This window comes from Rhinolophus hipposideros, assembly GCF_964194185.1.
Source record: "Rhinolophus hipposideros genome assembly, chromosome: 15".
NCBI classification, from domain to species: domain Eukaryota; kingdom Metazoa; phylum Chordata; class Mammalia; order Chiroptera; family Rhinolophidae; genus Rhinolophus; species Rhinolophus hipposideros.
Genome location: NC_138061.1, coordinates 31,800,239 through 31,819,031, shown reverse-complemented (window position 1 = coordinate 31,819,031; position 18,793 = coordinate 31,800,239). Strand labels below are relative to the sequence as shown.

Genomic DNA, 18,793 nt, shown 5'->3' with positions numbered 1-18,793 from the left:
GAACAATTCATGCTGACACCAGTACTCCTAATGACAAGAGTCACCAGAAGAGCCAGTTCTCTACAGTATAAGTTTTGTATTGATCAGGTTGAAATTTGGGCCTGATTCAAATGTACAGGATAGAATCCGTCATCAGCCTGATGTTTCCTGTCTAGTTAAAACAGTGGCTGGCTGTATATATAACCTCCGGAGCTCAGAAATGAGCAAATATCTTGAAACTATGTCTAATTCTCCAGGCTGTTGCTGCTATAGTTGTTGGAAAAGTTGACAAAATTTTCACTAAATTCAATGAAAAATGCTCACTTCACGGTTCATGATAGGACAGATATATCCCCAATGAGTGTCCTAGATGTGATTCTGCAGCCTCTTGTTCACTCTGTACACAGCTAATATTGCCAGGTGAGCAAGTGGGTGTATGGTAATTGTGTAAAACAGGCCTCAGGTCCTCACATGGAATTTATATAGGCTGCATATTTAAGGTCATGCTACAATGACCCTGCTTTAGCTCAGCGCCTCATGTAGTCATTGTGACCATATTGGTCACTGAAGGTCATTTATTCCTCTTTTGGGGATTATAAATATTCTCAAAAGTGAGGGAAATGAGTTACCTGTATCCTCTGAGAAAGACAAGCATGGCTCTCTTGGTGTGCTCCTACAAAGGCTGTGACTAATCATGTGAACTTAAAAACCCAGTGACTGCCTTACTGCTTTAAAAAAATATACATATGTAGACAGGCTAGAAAACCCAAAGATACGATTGTTTTTGGATACCTTATGACCCTTCAGTGTTATCAGTAGAAAGAATCAATTTAGACTTTTCATGAAACCTGCTTTTAGTCCTAGAATGGCTCTCAGATGACCTCCAACCAGGGAAATAAATTGCAGCACGATTTAACTGATTCCTGAGTATGTACACTTTTTTTTCTAAAAATAAATAGAAACTAGTACTTACATTGGAATCTGATGACATTATTTATGAGTTACTAAATAATATAGTATTTCCCTCTTGCCACCAAGACATGGCCTGAAAAGATAACAGTTTTCTGAAATACTCAGGAATCATCAAAATGAAAGGATTAAATGTGTCTAGCCTGCAAATAGATTGTATCAATTTGACTCAATCTTGGAAACTCTTGAAGCCACAAATTTAATAACTTTGGTTTGAAAATTATAAAAAGAAAAATCTCAAGGTTAGTTTTCCTCTCATATATAGATGGAATGAGAGATTCCATGAATTTTGAGAGCACTCTATGTACCCTATATATAGCACCGTTGGGATTTTTTGAATGAAATTATAGCCATAGTGAATGTGTCATCTCATAATTACACCATTCTATACTTCCCCAATACTTCTCTAAGACTGAAGATTTATGCATGAGAAGTGATGATATCTCTGAGACAAAGTTTGAAACCTCTAGGAAGGAAACAAAATGAAAACAAGATTTGAGATGCATTGCACATTTTGTTTGCACTCATTTAAGGAGATCATGTAGAAATGGTTCACGGTACTATTCAATGACTGTTTACATGACTGAAAATGTTGGAAGAAAGAAACCAAGAATATACTGTATGATTAGCTGCTTGCAAAATCAGGACAAGTCCTATGATGCCCAGCACCCTATCTTTATATGGAAGAACAAAATGGCATGTGTCCTTCTGAGTTATTAAGTACCTGTTCCATCTGACATCAGCCAAGACCATTAATTTCAAGAGCACATTGGTTGGGTTTGACAGAAAATAGGATCAATATTTTCTTTTAGTCCTAGCCAATTTTTACCTTGCTACTTAGAAAATTTGGTAATCAAAGGCAGTAGAAGGTCATTGTCATGTACAGTTTGAGAGTAGCCAGTAATTGTCTATCCCTGGTAATAATACTCACCACAGAGCATGGTCATACAGTCTACAATGGAATGGATCCACGCTGTTTGTGCATAGTCCTGAGCAAAGTATGTCTGGAACTCCACAAAAAAAATGGAAATACATCTGAAAAATACAGAGCAAGCATGTTTTACACATACACACAAAAAAAGAATGAACATGGACATTCGAATGAACATTTGAATCAGAGCTTAAAGCATGACATCCTAATTCAGGACAGGAAGCTTTTAGAGCTCAGTGATAACAGGAGAAGAAATCAGGCCTTGTGGCTTGGGGATGAGGTAGGAAGTTATCAGTCTCCGTGGATAGGCCTATATTCCAATTCATTATGCGTCAGCAGCCCATAATAGCCTCTTATTTCACTCTCCCTCCTCTCCAGTTGCTGCTGGATGCAGCACATTAAAAGGATCATTCACCATGATTAAGTGGGATTTATCCCTGGGCTGCATAATGGTTCAACATAAATTGATCAGTGTGATACATCACATTAATATAATGAAAGAAAAGAATCATATGATCATCTCAATAGATGCAGAAAAAGCCTTTGATAAAATTCAACATCCATTCATGATAAAAACTCTTTTAACAAACTAGGCATAAAAGTAACATGTCTCAACAGAATAAAGGCTATATATGACAATCCCACAACTAACATCACACTCATGGGGTGGCCGGTTAGCTCAGTTGGTTGGAGCATGGTGCTAATAGCACCAAGGTTGCCAGATTGATCCCAGCATGGGTCACTATGAGCTGCGACCTCCTTAAAAAAAAAAAAAAAAGAAATCATACTCAATGGTGGAAGGTTGAAAGTGTTTCCTCCAAGATCAGGAACAAGACAAGGGTGCCCACTTTCACCACTCCTATTCAACATAGTACAGGAAGTCTTAGCTAGAGCAAACAGGCAAGAAAAAGAAATAAAACGTATCAGAATTGTAAAGGAACCCAATAAATTTAATTAAAAAAAAGAAAAAAATTAAAAAAAAATGAATTGTAAAGGAAGAAGTAAAATTGTCTCTGTTCACAGATGACAAGATTTTACATAAAGAATATCCTAAAGACTCAACCAAAAAAACGTGTCACGCAGCAGCCTGTCTGTCCCCTCATGCCTATCCCTAAAGAAAGAAGAGTCTGTGAGACTGTTCCTTTCAGGCACTTTGTTTCACCTTTGTGCTTAAACTTCATGTCGCAAAAGATGGTTGGTCAGCCAATGATGGGTAAGATTCCTCACGGGAGGAACAACCCAAGCCAGGCGGAACCCTGTGGGGACCACCAGGAGAACTCACGGGGTCGATAGAGGTGGGCACAGCCCCCACCTTCCCCCGCTAAGGAGCACTTCTGCCTATGTGGCTATATCCCTTCCCACATCCTGCTTGGGAAGTGAGCCAATGATGTGATAACATCAGTTCTCCTTCCATTCTTATCAATATGTTTCAGCATAAAGGATTTGTCCCTGGGGAGGCACATACCATAATTGTTAAGACATCATGGGACTTTCCATTCCAGCTGTTTGCAGGCAAGGATGATTGATTTGAATCAGTTTTCTGGTATGATGTATGAGACTCACAGACCATGGAGTAAACAATACTACTTCCTGTGTATATATCAATAAAAGCCAGAAGGCGGCCCAATTCAGGGCTCTCAGTCCTTTGAGGTTGGGAGACCCTTGGCCCCCTGTTTTATAACTTTCTTGATTTCTGTTTCTTTCTTAACCCTTTGCCGCTCCTTCTCATTTTCTCATTGCCTGTGTTGCACTGGACACGACAAAAACTGTTAAATCTAATCAGTGTATTAAATAAAGTTGCAAAATATAAAACTCACATACAAAAATCATTAGCATTTCTATACACTAACAACAAAATTTCAAAAAAAGAAATAAAGAAATCAATCCCATTTACGATAGCATCAAAAACAATAAAACAGACATAAATTTAACAAAGGAGGTGAAAGATCTTTACAAGAAATTATAAGACATTGATGAAAGAAATCAAAGAAGATTCAAACAAATGGAAAGGTATCCTGTGTTCATGGATTGGAAGACAATATTATTAAAATGTCAATACAACCAAAAATCATCTATAGATTCAATGCACTCTCTATCAGGATTCCAATGGCTTTTTTTTTTTAAACAGAAGTAGAAAAGATGCTCCTAAAATTTATATGGAACCATAAAAGACGCTGAATAGCCAAAGAAATTCTGACAAAGAAGAACAAAACAGGGAGTATCACATTTCCTGATTCAAGCTATACTATAAAGCTATAGTCATCAAACAGTATGGTGATGGCATAAGAACAGACAAATAGAGCAAAGGAATAGAATCAAGAGCCCAGAAATAAACCTGAGCATATTCAGTCAATTAATATTTGACAAAGGAGCCAAGAATACTCAATGGAAAAAAGACTGTCTCTTCAATAAGTGGTGCTGGAATAATTGGATATTCACATGTAAAAGAATAAAATTGGACCCATATCTTACACCATTCACAAAACAATTAACCTGAAATGGATTAGAAACTTAAATGTAAGACCTGAAACCATGAAACTCCTAGAAGAAAACATAGGGATAAATATCCTTAACATGGGTCTTGGTAATGATTTTTTTGGATATGATACCCAAAGCACAAGTAATAAAATCAAAAAGAAATAAGTGGGACTGTAGCAAACTAAAAATCCCCTGCACAGCAAAAGAAACAATCAACAAAGTAAAAACACAACCTATAGAATGGGAAAAAAATATTTGCAAACCATATAGCTGATAAGGGTTTAATATCCAAAACACATATAAATAACTCATTCAATTCAACAGTAAAAAACTAAATAAGCCAATTAAGAAATGGGCAAAAGACCTCAATAGACATTTTGCCAAGGAAGATGTACAAAAGGTGAATAGATACATGAAAATATGCTCAACATCACTAATCATTAGGGAAATGCAAATTAAAACCACAATGAGCTATCTCCTGAAGGTCTATTAGAACGGCCATTATCAAAATACAAGAGATAACAAATGCTGGTGAGGATGTGAAGAAAAGGGAACCCTTGTGCACTGTTGGTGGGAATGTAAACTGGTATAGCCACTATGAAAAACAGTATAGAGGATCCCAAAAAATATATAAATAGAACCACATGTGATCCAGCAATTCCATTGCTGGGAATACAGCCAAAGGAAATGAGGAAATGAAAACACTAACTTGAAGAGCTATCTGAACCCCCATGTTCATTGCAGCATCATTCACAATAGCCAAGACATGGAAACAACCTAAGTGTCCATCAATGGACGAATGGATAAAGAAGTCTAAAAAATATATGTGTGTTTGTGTGTGTGTGTGTGTGTGTGTGTGTGTGTGTGTGTGTACACACAATGGAATATTATTCAGCCACAAAATAATGAGGAAATCCTATCATTTATGACAACATGGATAGATCTTGAAGGCATTATGCTAAGGGAAATAAGTCAGACAAAGAAAGACAAATATTGTATGATTTCACTTATATTTGGAATCTTAAAAACAAATAAACAAACTCATAGGAAAAGAGATTAGCCTTATGGTTATCAGAGGCCGAGTGTGGGGAAGGGGTAAGCGCAGGAAAGTGATCAAAGAGTACAAACTTCCGGTTATAAGGTAAATAAGTACTAGGGATGTAAGGTACAACATGATGACGATAGCTAACACTGCTCTGTGAGATGCAGGAAAGTTGTTCAGAAAGTGAACCCTGAGAATTCTCATCACAAGGAGAAAATTTGTTTTTCCTTCTTTTTCTTCCTTTTCTTTTTATTGTATGTATATGAGAAGATGGGTGTTAGCTGAACCTATTGTGGTCATCATTTCACAATGTATATAAATCAAACCACCACGCTGTACACCTTAAACTTATACAGTATGTTCATGATTTCTCCACAAAAGTGGAAATAAAAAAACAAAAGACGAAAAGAATTAATTGTCCAATAGGTACTGATCCTCAGAACTGACACATCACCCTGTAGACTGCTTTCCTCGTCCCCATCTCCATTTCTCTCGATTCCTTCCTGGTTCACAACATTTAGATTCTGATGTTGTCTATGCCTTCTCCCTTTTCTCTTCCACGCTTATTCTGCTCAGGTAGCCTCCTCTCACCCTCTTCCAGTAACTTCTGATAACAGGACTTTGCTACCAGCCACAACCCTCTTTTCTGGTTTCTAGCAACCCTTCCTATAAAGCACAGAACTCACTTCCAGAACTTTCCTGTCATGGGAATGATGGAAGCTTCCACATGTAAGAACCAAGATGAAAGAGAATCCTTTTAACTCTGTGATCACTTCTCACCCGGAACACACGATCCATAATACTGATGAGAGAAAAATCAGACTCAGCACCAATCACATTACTTTAAACAAGTCTACAGTTTATTATGACACATAATCAACCAACCCTATTGCTGCAGAAATAAACATCCTGCTTCTTTCCTGCGTTCTATATTTATTATGAAGGTAATATCAATGCTTTTATTGACGATGCCATCAATCAAATTTATTAGTGCGAATTTCTTTCTTTGGCTGCCAAGTGTGTGCTGCCAGAGAAGAACAGAGTTTAATTTGAATGAAAGCACCTGTAGAGGAAAGAGCTGGCACACGCAGGTTCCAAGTATGTATTTGTTCCAAGGAGTCTCAATGTATACACGTTTAGCTTAAGCATTTTCAACACTGTCCCTTGGATAAAAGAAAAAGAGAGAGAGAAGGAGATGCGAGCAAGTGAGACTGACAGAATCCCTGTATTTATGCTGTTGCTCTCCTTCAACCTAGAACTCAACCCCCACCATGAGAGACAAATGCAGAATGAAACAAAAGAATTTAAATTCTGGGTTTTAAGCTTCCAATGGTTCGGTGTCTGGTAAGCCAGGAGGTTTTCAAGGGCTATTTTGATCTTACATGTTTTTCCTTTCTAGGATGAGCTGCTTATGAAAACAGATGGCTGGAACAGCCACAATATTTAGTCTAAAAATATTTAACACTATAAGTTTATGTGTCAGATCTTATAGAAGAGACCACATTCCTTATAAAGAAAAAGATATCTGAGCAGTCAAAGGAAACACACACACCCCATTCAATGACAGGTTCAGAAGTAGAATGAAGCAGACTTAAAAGAAAAGATAAGCCAGATCACCTTAATAAATCAAGAAAAATCCCACCTACCTGGTTACTGCCCGGGTACAGATGGTGACAAGGAAACAGCCAGCCACAATCATCCAGCCCCAGCCTCCATCTGGAGGGGCGGTGGACTGAGCTCTATTTACTTTTGCCATAGTTTCGATTCTCTTCTCTTCTTTTCCAAGTTATTCCAACAGCCCCGTTATGATCTTGAAAGAATCTGCTGTCAACTTCTTGGTATTCAAAGACTGGCATAGAATGCTACCTGGCACATGGGTTACTGGCCATCTGAAACCAAAAATGAGAACATACTTGTATTTTATTGCCATTTCCAAAGACTGATTTTTTTCACATAGCAAAAATGATTATTTGTAACTATGGATACTGGACTGGGGCAAAGGTCATTAGTTGTCCTTAGTACCCATCCTCCTCCTTTTTAATAATAGGACCTCTCAAATTTCAGCCAAATCCACATGCATCCAGTTTGATTCCATTTTCCCTGGCCTTTCTTTAAGGTAGGTGTGGCAATGTGGTTTATTCTATGAAAGAGATGTGAGAAAAAATAAGAAATGCCACATGTGGTTCATCAGCTCAAAAGCACTTTCCAGGACTTCCCCCATCCCTTTTCCGACAGCCTGAAACATGGATTTGGAGATGAGACCACATAGTTTCAACCACGCAGACCAGGACATTGCCCGAGGGAGGGGCTGGCACAACTACAGGATAGAGACAGCCTGAGTCCCAGTCCCCAAAGACTCTGGAGAAGGTCTGCCTCTCCAGGTCTGGACCTCACATACCTCTCACTGTAACAGGAAAGATAGAATAAGCTTCAATTTCATTTGAGCCTCTGTATTTCGGAGTCTCTCTGCTACAACAGCCTATACTGTATCCTAATATCATACTGAATGAGTCTGAGAGTAACTTCTTTGGGCTTTCTGACTAAGAATGCTATAATTTTTAAAGAGTGTAATTGAAGCAAAAAGAGAAGGACAAAACAGAAAAGAGAGCTCAGAAGCTAGTACATAATAATTCAATATAACTAAATAAGGTAGCAAAGATTGATGGAGAATAAAGGCTCACTCCCTACATTATATTACAACTCTCCATTTAGCTCTTGACCTTATAGATAGATCAGAGTTAAATGTGAAAGAAAGAAATCATCAAAAATCTAGGTGAAAGTATAGGCAAATATTTATCTGTTCTCTAGAGAGGAGAAGGACTCTCTGAGATGTAATGTAACAAACCAAGAGAAAATTTTATTGATTTGTCTAAATTAAAATTTAACATTTCTATACATCTAAGCATTAATAAATAAAGCCAACAGGTAAAACCTGAACTGAGAGGTATAAAAACATTAGGAAGATTAATTCATTCAACTACCAACACTTATGGAGTGTTTAATACGTGTTAGGCACTATTTCCAGTCACAGGGGATTCCATCGCCAAGACTTGGGCCTACCTCTTCATCTTATTAGACATCATGTGAATGTGGGGAGGCTGACAAAGATGGAGCAAACTACTGAAGAGTATAAATCTATCAAAAGGATTAGAAGAGCAGTATTGGTATAAATATTAAGCCTACTGATTTAAAGAAAATCGAAATTATTATTTTAAATGATAATATTGCTAATCACTGGCCTAAGTACTGAGTAAGAGCAAAAATACTGGTATCCAGGCTAAGTGAGAATAATACAGAGCTACCTTTTACAGAGAGCTAGCCACAGGCCACACTGCTAGTAAGGGGCATTGTAGACTGTATCTCAGGTAACCCTTACAATAACCAGAGGAGGTAGACATTAGTGTCCCCATTTTATATATGTAGAAACTCAGGCTAAAGAGATTAAGTAATTTGTCCAATTACTATTAACACTACCCAGCAGCAGTAAAAGGATATGAATCTTTGTCTTATTGTAAAGTCATTTTTCCTAACCGCTTCCACTGCATTTCCTTATTCCTTGTCATAAATTCATATACATTTTTGTCTAATCCAGACACCTATAATTCTTGCTGATGACACACGAGGAGGATGGCATTAACCGCAGCATGATGCAGCTAAAAATGCAGTTCTTTAAATGGTACCATTGGTATTTTCCCTGAAATATGCCTGTAGGTCACTGACTGGATCAGTCATGGAATTATCTGATTTCAAAGCAAAACCAACCTTCCAAAGGAATCTCCAATACGCTGGAGCTTCAGGATAAGTCTCTCTAAAACTTAACTTTGTGTCATGGGGAAATACTTTTTTAAAAAAACTAGTTTCAAGGGTACAAAACAACATAGTGACTAGACATTTCCATATATACCTCACAAAGTAATAATGCCAATAAGTTTATTACCCATCTGACACTGTATGGTTATTAGAATATTATTGACTATATTCCCTATGCTGTTACTATATATCCTCATGACTAATTTTTAAATTATAATTGACATTCAATATCATTTTATATTAACTTCAGGTGTACAGCATAGTGGTTAGACATTTACATAATTTATGAAGTGACCCCCTCAATAAGTCTAGTACCCATCTGACACTATACATAGTTATTACAATATTATTAACTATATTCTCTACGCTGTACTTTACATTATTGTGAGTCTTTTGTAACTACCAATTTGTACTTAATCCCTTCACTTTTCTCACCCAGTCCCCCAGCCTCCCTCCCATCTAGCAACCATCAGTTTGTTCTCTGTATCTATGGGTCTGTTTCTGTTTTGTTTGTTCATTTATTTTGTTCTTTAGATTCCACATATAAGGAGCTAATATGGTGTTTACCTTTCTCTGTCTGACTTATTTCACTTAGCATAATATTCTGTATGTCTATCCAGATTTCTGTTGCAAATGGCAAGATTTCTTTTTTTGTGTGGCATAGTAATATTGCATTGTATATATGTACCACAATTTCTTTATCCAATTGCAATTCCTATCAAAATACCAATGGCATGTTGCCACAGAACTAGAACAAATAATCCTAAAATTTATATGGAATGATAAAAGACCCTGAATAGCCACGATCATCTTGAAAAAGAAGAACGAAGCTGAAGGCATAGAGATACGTGATATCAAAGTACACTACAAGGCCATGGTAATCAAAACAGCATGGTATTGACATAAAAACAAACACATAGATCAATGGAACAGAATAGAGAGCCCAGAAATAAATCCATGCCTATATGGTCATTTAATCTATGACAAAGGAAGCAAGAATATACACTAAGGTAGAGACAGTCTATTCAATAAATGGTGCTGGGAAAACTGGACACATGTACAAGAAAATAAAACTGGACCAACTTCTTACTCTATATGGGTCAGTACTTTTAATAGTCAACTACTTTCTTCCCCAGAATTAAACACTAAAAGAAAAATTCATTTAATAGATCTACCATACTTGTATCTTTACCTTAATATATACCGCCTACTACAGCAGACAGAGCTAGTTGCCTACCCCAAATCCATAGTTCACCCCTTCCACCATTCTACCATATCCTGGGTTTTGTTCAGGTATCTGCTCTCTTTCTGGCTCTCTTTCTGGAAGCCTGGCCCAATCCATTGTTTCACAGAATGGGTTTTGATTAGTTTCCCTTTCCCTTGTCAGTGAGTGATTAGGGATAGGATATGAAGTAATTCTAGCCAGTGAGCTATGAGGGACGTCCTTTGGGAAAGGTTTCCTTGCTCTTAAGAAAAGACACAGGAAAGAAGACCCTCTTCCTTCTGAAGACAGTTTGAATCTGAATATAATACCTGGAACTAACGCATCCACCTCCTAACCATGAAGAAAGTCTGAGGACAGCCAATAAGCCAAGGACAGCAAAGCAAAAAGACGAAAAAAACCTGGGACCTTAAGGATGTCACTGAGCCACTGAATTAACCAATTCTGGAGCCACCCTATTTAGCTTGTTAGGTAATACATTTTACTTATTGTTGGAAATAGTTGATATTTCTGTTATGTCTGCCAAAAGAAACATGTCTTCAGACAGTGGTGTGCTGGATCCAACTGTTTACTGCATCTCATTCCCATGCCATGTTTAATGACATTATATTGATGGCTTGAAATTGGCCCTGGTGGGAGTGTCTATTCCACAAAATTCATATACTAGAAAACTCCACATACGGCTTTTTGTATTCTCTGAAAAAACCAGTTGTTAAACATTTACCAGCACACCACTGCAACTTCAGAGTAACTTAAGGTATATACAGTAAACATTCTATGAAAAATGAAGTAAAGCCAAAGAACTGAGAAAGAATTTAAATATCTATACAGTGCGCTAGCAACTTAGCTAGCTTCTCACCTTTTTTTTTTTTAACAGTTTTTTTTTTTTTAAGATTTTATTGGGGAGGGGGAACAGGACTTTATTGGGGGACAGTGTGTACTTCCAAGACTTTTTCCAAGTCAAGTTGTTGTCCTTTCAGTCTTAGTTGTGGAGGGTGCAGCTCAGCTCCAGGTCCAGTTGCCGTTGTTGGTTGCAGGCAACCTTGTGGTTGAGAGCCTACTGGCCCATGTGGGAATCGAACTGGCAGCCTTCAGCGTTAGGAGCACAGAGCTCCAACTGCCTGAGCCACTGGGCCAGCCCTCACCTTTTTAATAAGGCATTTTGTCTGTCTTTATTGGGCAGAGGTCATCAAACTACAGCCCTTAAGCAAAATTTGGCCTGCTGCCTTTTTTAGTAAATAAAATTTTGTTGGAACACAGCCACGCTCATTTATTTGCATTTTGTCTTTGACTGCTTTCATGTAAAATGGCAACTGAGTAGTTGTAACAGAATGGACGGCTAGCCATACCTAAGGTATTTACTGTCTGGCCTTTTTCAGAGAAAGTGTGCAAACCCCTATTCTCGGGAGATGTGATGCATTGATCTGCAGAATAAAATGCCAATATTTGGGAGGACAGGGCAGGGGGTAATCAGCATTTATGACTTTGGAGGTCTCAGACACCTAAAAATCCAGAATTCCAAATTCTCTTGAAGAACTGAAAGCACTAAAGATCCTGGGCTGCTGTTCCTTTGTGGCAGCCATGGGCTAGAGCCAAGTAGCAATACCTTCGTTTGGGTAGGCCTGTACTCCCCACGTCATCCTGACACTGGCATCCTGTTTTGTCCAGCCCTTGGGCCATTTCACTCACGGACAACACCTGCGGGGCCCCTGGAAGAAATAAGGTTTTCAACTTCTGCCTATACTATGTTGCTATCAGTTTCTTGTACAGCCACCCATGACTCACGTTTATGGTATGGTTTATATCTAGCGCTCCGCCGCACGATTTCAACAGGACTAGCAGTTGAGATTCTACCACTATCTGCATACAAACACACACAACAGAGTTACTCATCTGTTGGACACAATTAGATGCCGAGTGTCATGAAGTGACAGAATCAATTGTACACGTAAAAAAGCCAAAGCTTAGATACCTCTGCCTTGGTATAGTCACAGCCCCTTCATAGGTTTTTCCATTAAACTAATCCCCAAGGTTAAGCTATTTTCCAACTTAAGACTCTAAAGCCATCTACCTACCCATAAATGTGACATGAAACCATCCTCTCAGTTAGTGCTGCCCAGTGCTGTAAAGAATCCTGAAACAGTCATATTGTGCAACAACCCTTTGGAAAGCAATATAGTGCAACGGATCAAGAACTGGAAGCTATTCATATTTTTTGAATAATAATCTCATTTCTGAGAAGCTATCCTAAGGAAACAATTTAAAAGAAGTTCAACACTATAGGCAAAAAAATAATAGCTGCGTTATGAATAATATATAAAACAGAAACAACCTAAGTGCTCAACAGCTGGGAAGTGTTTAAAGAGTTAGTGCTATATTAAATAAATGGACTAGTATACAACTGTTTAAAATTATAAACAAGAAGATAATATTATAATATGGGAAAACATTTATGATGCCATGTTAAAGCAAAAAAAAGTCTCTAAAATTGTGTGTGTCTTGTAAGAGAAACTGTGTAAAACTTATGTAAAGGTCCTGTCCTTGTAATTGTCACAAATAATAGCAAAAAGGAATATAATTGGGCTGGTATAATTATGATTCATTTTCAAAATTGCATTCAATCCATTTTATGTATACTTTTCTTAAGTAGATACTTCAGTTCTACTCCTATAGTATAAATATGAGCACAAAAAGAGTTTCTCAAGGACTGAAAATAACCATACCATTTATTGATAGTACACAATGAAAAGTAGGTGATTATTCCATAGAGGACACACTGTATTAAAAGCCCCTGGCAAAATAAAATGTGTTCTTTACAAAAATATTGAGTCTCATTAATTTTTCCTTTGCCTCTGCTATCCCCAGATAATTCCATTTTCATTTGTTTTAATTGAGCAACCTCTCTTTGGCATTCCCACATTTTATAAGAACTGATTGGTGAGGACCTCTCAAATAGATCAATGGCGTGTAAGTCCAAATAAACAATGTAACACTCCTGAGTAGAGCTGTAGTGACAACATAATGAGCAAAGGTCTGTTGTAAGTTAGAGTCAACCTGGATAAAGCCACAGGACAAGGAACATTCTCACAGGATCACAGGGCAGGGAGAAATAACGGCTCTGAGAACATTGGCAGCCAATCGTAGTTTTTCTAAGTTCTTGGTTTATTAGTGCTCTCATGAAAAATCTGCTCAGTCACCCCAGATAAAGTCACTGACACATCTGTACCCCTTCTTTTTGCCAGCACCAACATTGGCTTTTGCAGTCCTCCTAACTTCCTTCATTCTGCTTTTGCGTTCCTTTCACTGTTTTCTTGAGGTCTTTTTCTTCTCACAGAGGCCATGTCTTGCAAGTCTTTGTTTGGGTTCCTTTTACTTTGTGTAACCCAAGGAGTCATGAATCATGCCAAAGCCAGTTGTTGCCACCACCAGAATGGGCTCTGAATCCAAATACAAAGATGACATCTGGTGTGGTCTTGTACATTTTGGCTAGTTTTTCCCGAATTTCTGTCTTAGGTACTGTTGCCTTCCCAGGATGAAGGACATCCAGCACCATTTGTTTCCATTGAAGTAGTCTATTGGTCATGAACTTCCTGGTCCAGAGAGTTACTATGTCGTTCATGATGGTGGCCGACCCTCAAGCAGCCAGGGAGGAAAAGAGCTGCAATAGTATTTTTAATCATTGCTCATGAACAGTTGCCCTGGAGCCTCACAAGCCTCAGAGACAAGCACTATTTTCTCCCTTTCACGATGGAGAAGTTGAAGCTCAGAGAAATGATGGGACCTGCCTGACATCACTGCATCTGAATCCAAATGGAACAGGTGGCTCTGGTCAGTTCTGGACAGTGCACTTGTCCATCTGCCCTTCAGATTTCAAAATTGTTATCGGGCATTTCTGTCAACAAGCCATCCAAGTAAGGGAAAAGCTTAAGCACCCAGTCCTGTGACTGACCATGACGAAAGGAAGAGAAGGAAGCCCACAAGATTACTGCAGTAGTATAAATACTCACAAAACAACTCCTATGAATTTCTTTCAAAACATGTCGTTTAAAGATTTACGTGTATTCAGAAGAAATGTTTCTGAATTTCGTAGACAGACTAACCTCGTTTCCTAGAGACTTCTGCAAAGTCTCTAGGAAAGAGACTTCTACAGTTTTCCTGCAGTTTCCTTAGAATAACAGCCTGAGCATTCTTGTGGAAAATTAACCCACTTGATATTACACAAATATAATAGACAAGTCTTTAAGTTGATAGTATACCTAAAACTATAAGCAAAGCAAGCATGTTACCATCATGCAATTCATTTTACTAATCATCCTCCAGTTTATTTGATTTTGACATCCAACCACTGAAATTTAATTGAATTCTGCATTTCATTGTGGTTTCAGGAAACTTCTGAAACAAAAGAGGCGCTATATTATAATGTTCCTCTAAGAGTACTCCTTAACAATACAAGTTGGGATATAGCCTCAACTTCACTGTATCCTCCTTGCTTTCAAAAATCCAATCATTTGCAAAGACTTTTCGGTGAAAGTCAACACCTCTCCCGTAAAGCACTCCGTTTGTGGGGCAAGTCTTTCACTCGCCCTCAGTCAAGTTTTCTGAAGTGATCCCTTCTATCAGTAGAAAACCTACACATTTCTTACAGTCAGTATGCAGCTGGACTAAAGGCAACAGTGGTCCTGGAAATACTTGTTTTTGTAGGCTCCCAACACCATCTTTCCTACTTCCTCAATCCCATCTACTTCCAGTGCCTTAACCTTTAGCCGTACCCTTACTTTATAAATTGGTTTGCAACCACACAAGAGATAAAGGTGTGTGGCAGAAAGGTATCAAGAGTGAGAATCAAGACCACTGGGCCCAAGTTACACTAGTTAGTTGGATGACCCTGTGCGAATCACTTCCTCTCCATCATATTTCCTAATTTATAAAACCAGGACATGAAATTATTGGCATCTATCCTTTAAACCAGGTGGCTGATTGTTAAGCATCTCTTTCCCAATATGTAAGTCACCTGGTAGACTAGGCACAATCAGGAAACTCTGGCTGGCTTCACTTTTTATTACCTAACACTTCTTTGATAAAGGAGGCTGTGGGGACAAAACCCCAAAAAGCAGTTTCCAGGCTCTCGGCCTCACATAGAAAGGTGCTGGCTCGGGTAGTAAATGGCCATCAACTGTGATCAGATGCCAGCAGCTGTGGCTAGTTGGCCGTCAGCTGTAACCCGTAGGCCATTGGCCACTAATATAACGGCTGTGGCTACGCTAGCAGAAAAAAGGAATGGGGGCTAGCAAGAAGATGGTGGCTGGCAAACGCGGACTGCTGTTAGGCAGATTATGCAGATCCTGCTTCCTGTGTCTCCAGCCCAGCCGCCAGCGAGAATATATTGGTTTGACTCCCCTATCTATGGCTCCGTGGGTGTTCCTTTTTGGCCTTACCGTGTCCTGCGTTCTTGGGCGGGGAGTGGGAGCTGAGACCCTGCACGACAGAGGCAAGTCCTCTTTGTTTTTATTTAAGAATCATGAAATTTGCCTGTCTCTCTCTCTCTCTCTCTCTCTCTCTCTCTCTCTCTCTCTCTCTCTCTCCCTCCCTCTCTCTCTCTCTCTCTCTCGACATTTCTAAAATATTCCTTTACTACAGATATTTTTGAAATATCTCCAGGTGTATTTATTGCTCATTGTTGGTAAGCCCGTTTCTCTCAGTGGCCCCTTCTACCATGTTTCCCCAAAAATAAGACTTAGCCAGACAATCAGCTCAAATGCGTCTTTTGGAGCCAAAATTAATATAAGACCCAGTCTTATTTTACTATACGATAAGACCGGGTATAATATAATATAATATAATATAATATAATATAATATAATATAATATAATATAATATAATATAAATATAATATTATAATATAATACAATATAATATAAGACTGGGTCTTATACTAATTTTTGCTCCAAAAGACGCATTAGAGCTAATGTTACAGCTAGGTCTTATTTTGGGAGAAATACGGTAAGAGATAAGAGGCAAGGCTATGTCAAAAGGGAAAGTGATTCCATGGCAAATATCCTGAGTGAAATGGAGACTCAGCACGATACACAATGAGGACAGAAGCCAGTACCAGCAAGATGAGTTTCACCAGCAGAACGCCCAGTGACCAATACTAGGGAAAACTTTGCTCAAACCAGTGAGAACTCAAGGACCTCCATGCCAACCACCTCTCCCACCACTACAATGAGGACACATGAATTCTCCCCTAAACCAGACAGTAATAAGGAGAAGGAGGAATAAACACAATAGAGGGTAGAAACAACCCTATTAACCTTGGATCTGGCTGAATATTGATCCAAAAAGGACTCAGTTAACACGAAAGAGAGTACTTTAAACTTGCAGAGACTGCTAGAAACTTTTTTAGATTGAGATATAATTTAATACAACAAAGTACACCCATTTTAAGTCTACCTTTCAATGACTTTTTAACAAATACATATACTCATATAACCACAACTACCACAATCAAAACACACATAGAATATTTTCATCTCCTCATGCTCCTTTGCAGTCACTCTCCCCTAACCTCACCATTTCACTCATTGATTTGCTTTCTGTCGATATAGATTAGTTCTATCTGTCCAGAATTCCATGAAAATAGAATCACACAAATTTTGCTTCTGACTTCTTTCATTTTTGATGTTTTGAGATTCATCCACGTTGTTGTGTATATCTGTAGTTTCCTTTTTATTGCTAAATAATAATTTGTTTTAAGGATACACAACCATTTATTTATATATTCATCTGTTGATAGGCATTAGGGTTGTTTCCAGTTTTAAACCGTTATGAATAAAGCTTCTCCGAACATCTGTGTACAAGTCTTTTTGTGAATATGTGTTTTCATTCTATTGAGTAAATACCTAGGCGTAAGTTTGCTGAGTCGTGTTATAACTATACGTATGTTTAACTTTAGAAGAAACTGTCAAACTGCTTTTCAAGATATCTGTATGATGCTGTCTGATGTTACTAGTAACATTTTAGAGTTCCACTTACTCCAATGTATAATGGATTCTCATTGTAGTTTTAATTTACACTTGCCTGATGACTAATAATGTTAACCATTTTTTCATGTAAATATTAACTATTCATATAGCTTAGTTTGTGAAGTATCTATTCAAATACCATACCCATTTTTTCACTAGGTTGTTTATCTTATTATTGCGCTATAAGAATTCTTTGTATATTCTAGATACAAGTCCTTTGTAGACTCATGTGCTGCAAATATTTTCTCCATTCTGTGGCTTGCCTATTCATTTCTCTCTCTCTCTTTTAAGAATGGAAATAATTTATTTCTAAAAGTGAGCCTATTCATTTCTTAATGGTGCATTTTGAAGAGCAGAAGCTACTCTACTATTGCCTCTGCAGTGGAGGGGTACTCTTTCAGGATACACCGTTTCAGTCTTAGAGTGTCCTGTCTGAAGCTCTTTTATTTAGATCCTCTCTCCTATCTCTGCAGAAAGAGAGAAACAATGATACTATTCCTGATCAGGGAAACCCAGTATCCTCAGCCACAATCTGTCTTGTTCCATGTTCAGCCTATACATAGGACCATTTTTTAGTCAAATATCAGCCTCGCTCCCAGTCTAATTCACTCCCACCTATCCTATGATATACAATTCTTGCAACTCACTGAAAAAAATACAAGGTTATTACCTTTTTATGTGCTATTTCCTTTACCTTCAAATTCCTTCCTTCCTCACTTCCTCACCTGACTTAGCTATCATTTCTGCTTCAACTGCCTCCACCCCACCCTTATCCCTCAAAGTGCTCATAGTTACCTCCCTTTTGCAGACTCTCTTGGAGAGCTCTCTACATGCCTCTCCTGGCCCTTATTAAATACACTTTTGTTGTCTATTTATCTGTCTCTTTCTGCCTCTAGACTATTTAACTCCACAGAACAGAAACTATCTTGAGTCATCCTTACATCTTCCCCCAGTTTTCTCCTCAACACACGTTCTGCCCAGTGCAGACGAAGAGCTCTCCCAGTGTCCAACAAATGAATGAAGTAAGTTCTGCTTCGCCAGAAAGAACCCCATCAAGTCACAAAAAATAAATTAAAAGCATAAATAACAGTTATTAGTTTTTAAATGGTAACTCAACTGAAATAAATATGAAAAGCACTTTATATTCATTAGAGATGTCTAATCTTCAGACATAAAGCAAGAAAGTGAGCCATTACAACTAGAAAATGAAAAGTATTTAGCATAACCAGCTTCTCTCTGATACACACCCGGGAGCAATGCAGTTTTGTCACAGAGGTACCAGCCACTACTTAGAGCTCAAGTCTCAGCCTCCTGGGCCACAGAGTAAACCACACAATAA

At 38.2% G+C, this 18,793-nt stretch overlaps 1 protein-coding gene and 1 pseudogene across 5 annotated transcripts in view; both read right to left on the bottom strand.

The window, feature by feature from the left end:
* Positions 1-18,793, bottom strand: part of SLC16A12 (solute carrier family 16 member 12) — an 84,082-nt gene that overhangs the window by 11,105 nt on the left and 54,184 nt on the right. For 3 of the 4 annotated variants that reach the window (XM_081074797.1, XM_081074795.1, XM_081074796.1), the window contains 2 exons: positions 7,046-7,288; positions 1,880-1,983 (listed from right to left, as the gene is read on the bottom strand). In XM_081074797.1, the coding sequence (XP_080930923.1) occupies positions 1,880-1,983; positions 7,046-7,155 (214 nt within the window). In that variant the 5' untranslated portion in view covers positions 7,156-7,288. Of the gene's footprint in view, positions 1-1,879; positions 1,984-7,045; positions 7,289-12,216; positions 12,292-18,793 lie in introns of those variants that run through there. The other variant, XM_081074798.1, reaches the window with a different exon arrangement.
* On the bottom strand, positions 13,621-14,050 carry LOC308508539 (small ribosomal subunit protein eS24-like; annotated as a pseudogene). The gene has a single exon. The product of its transcript is annotated as a small ribosomal subunit protein eS24-like (transcript).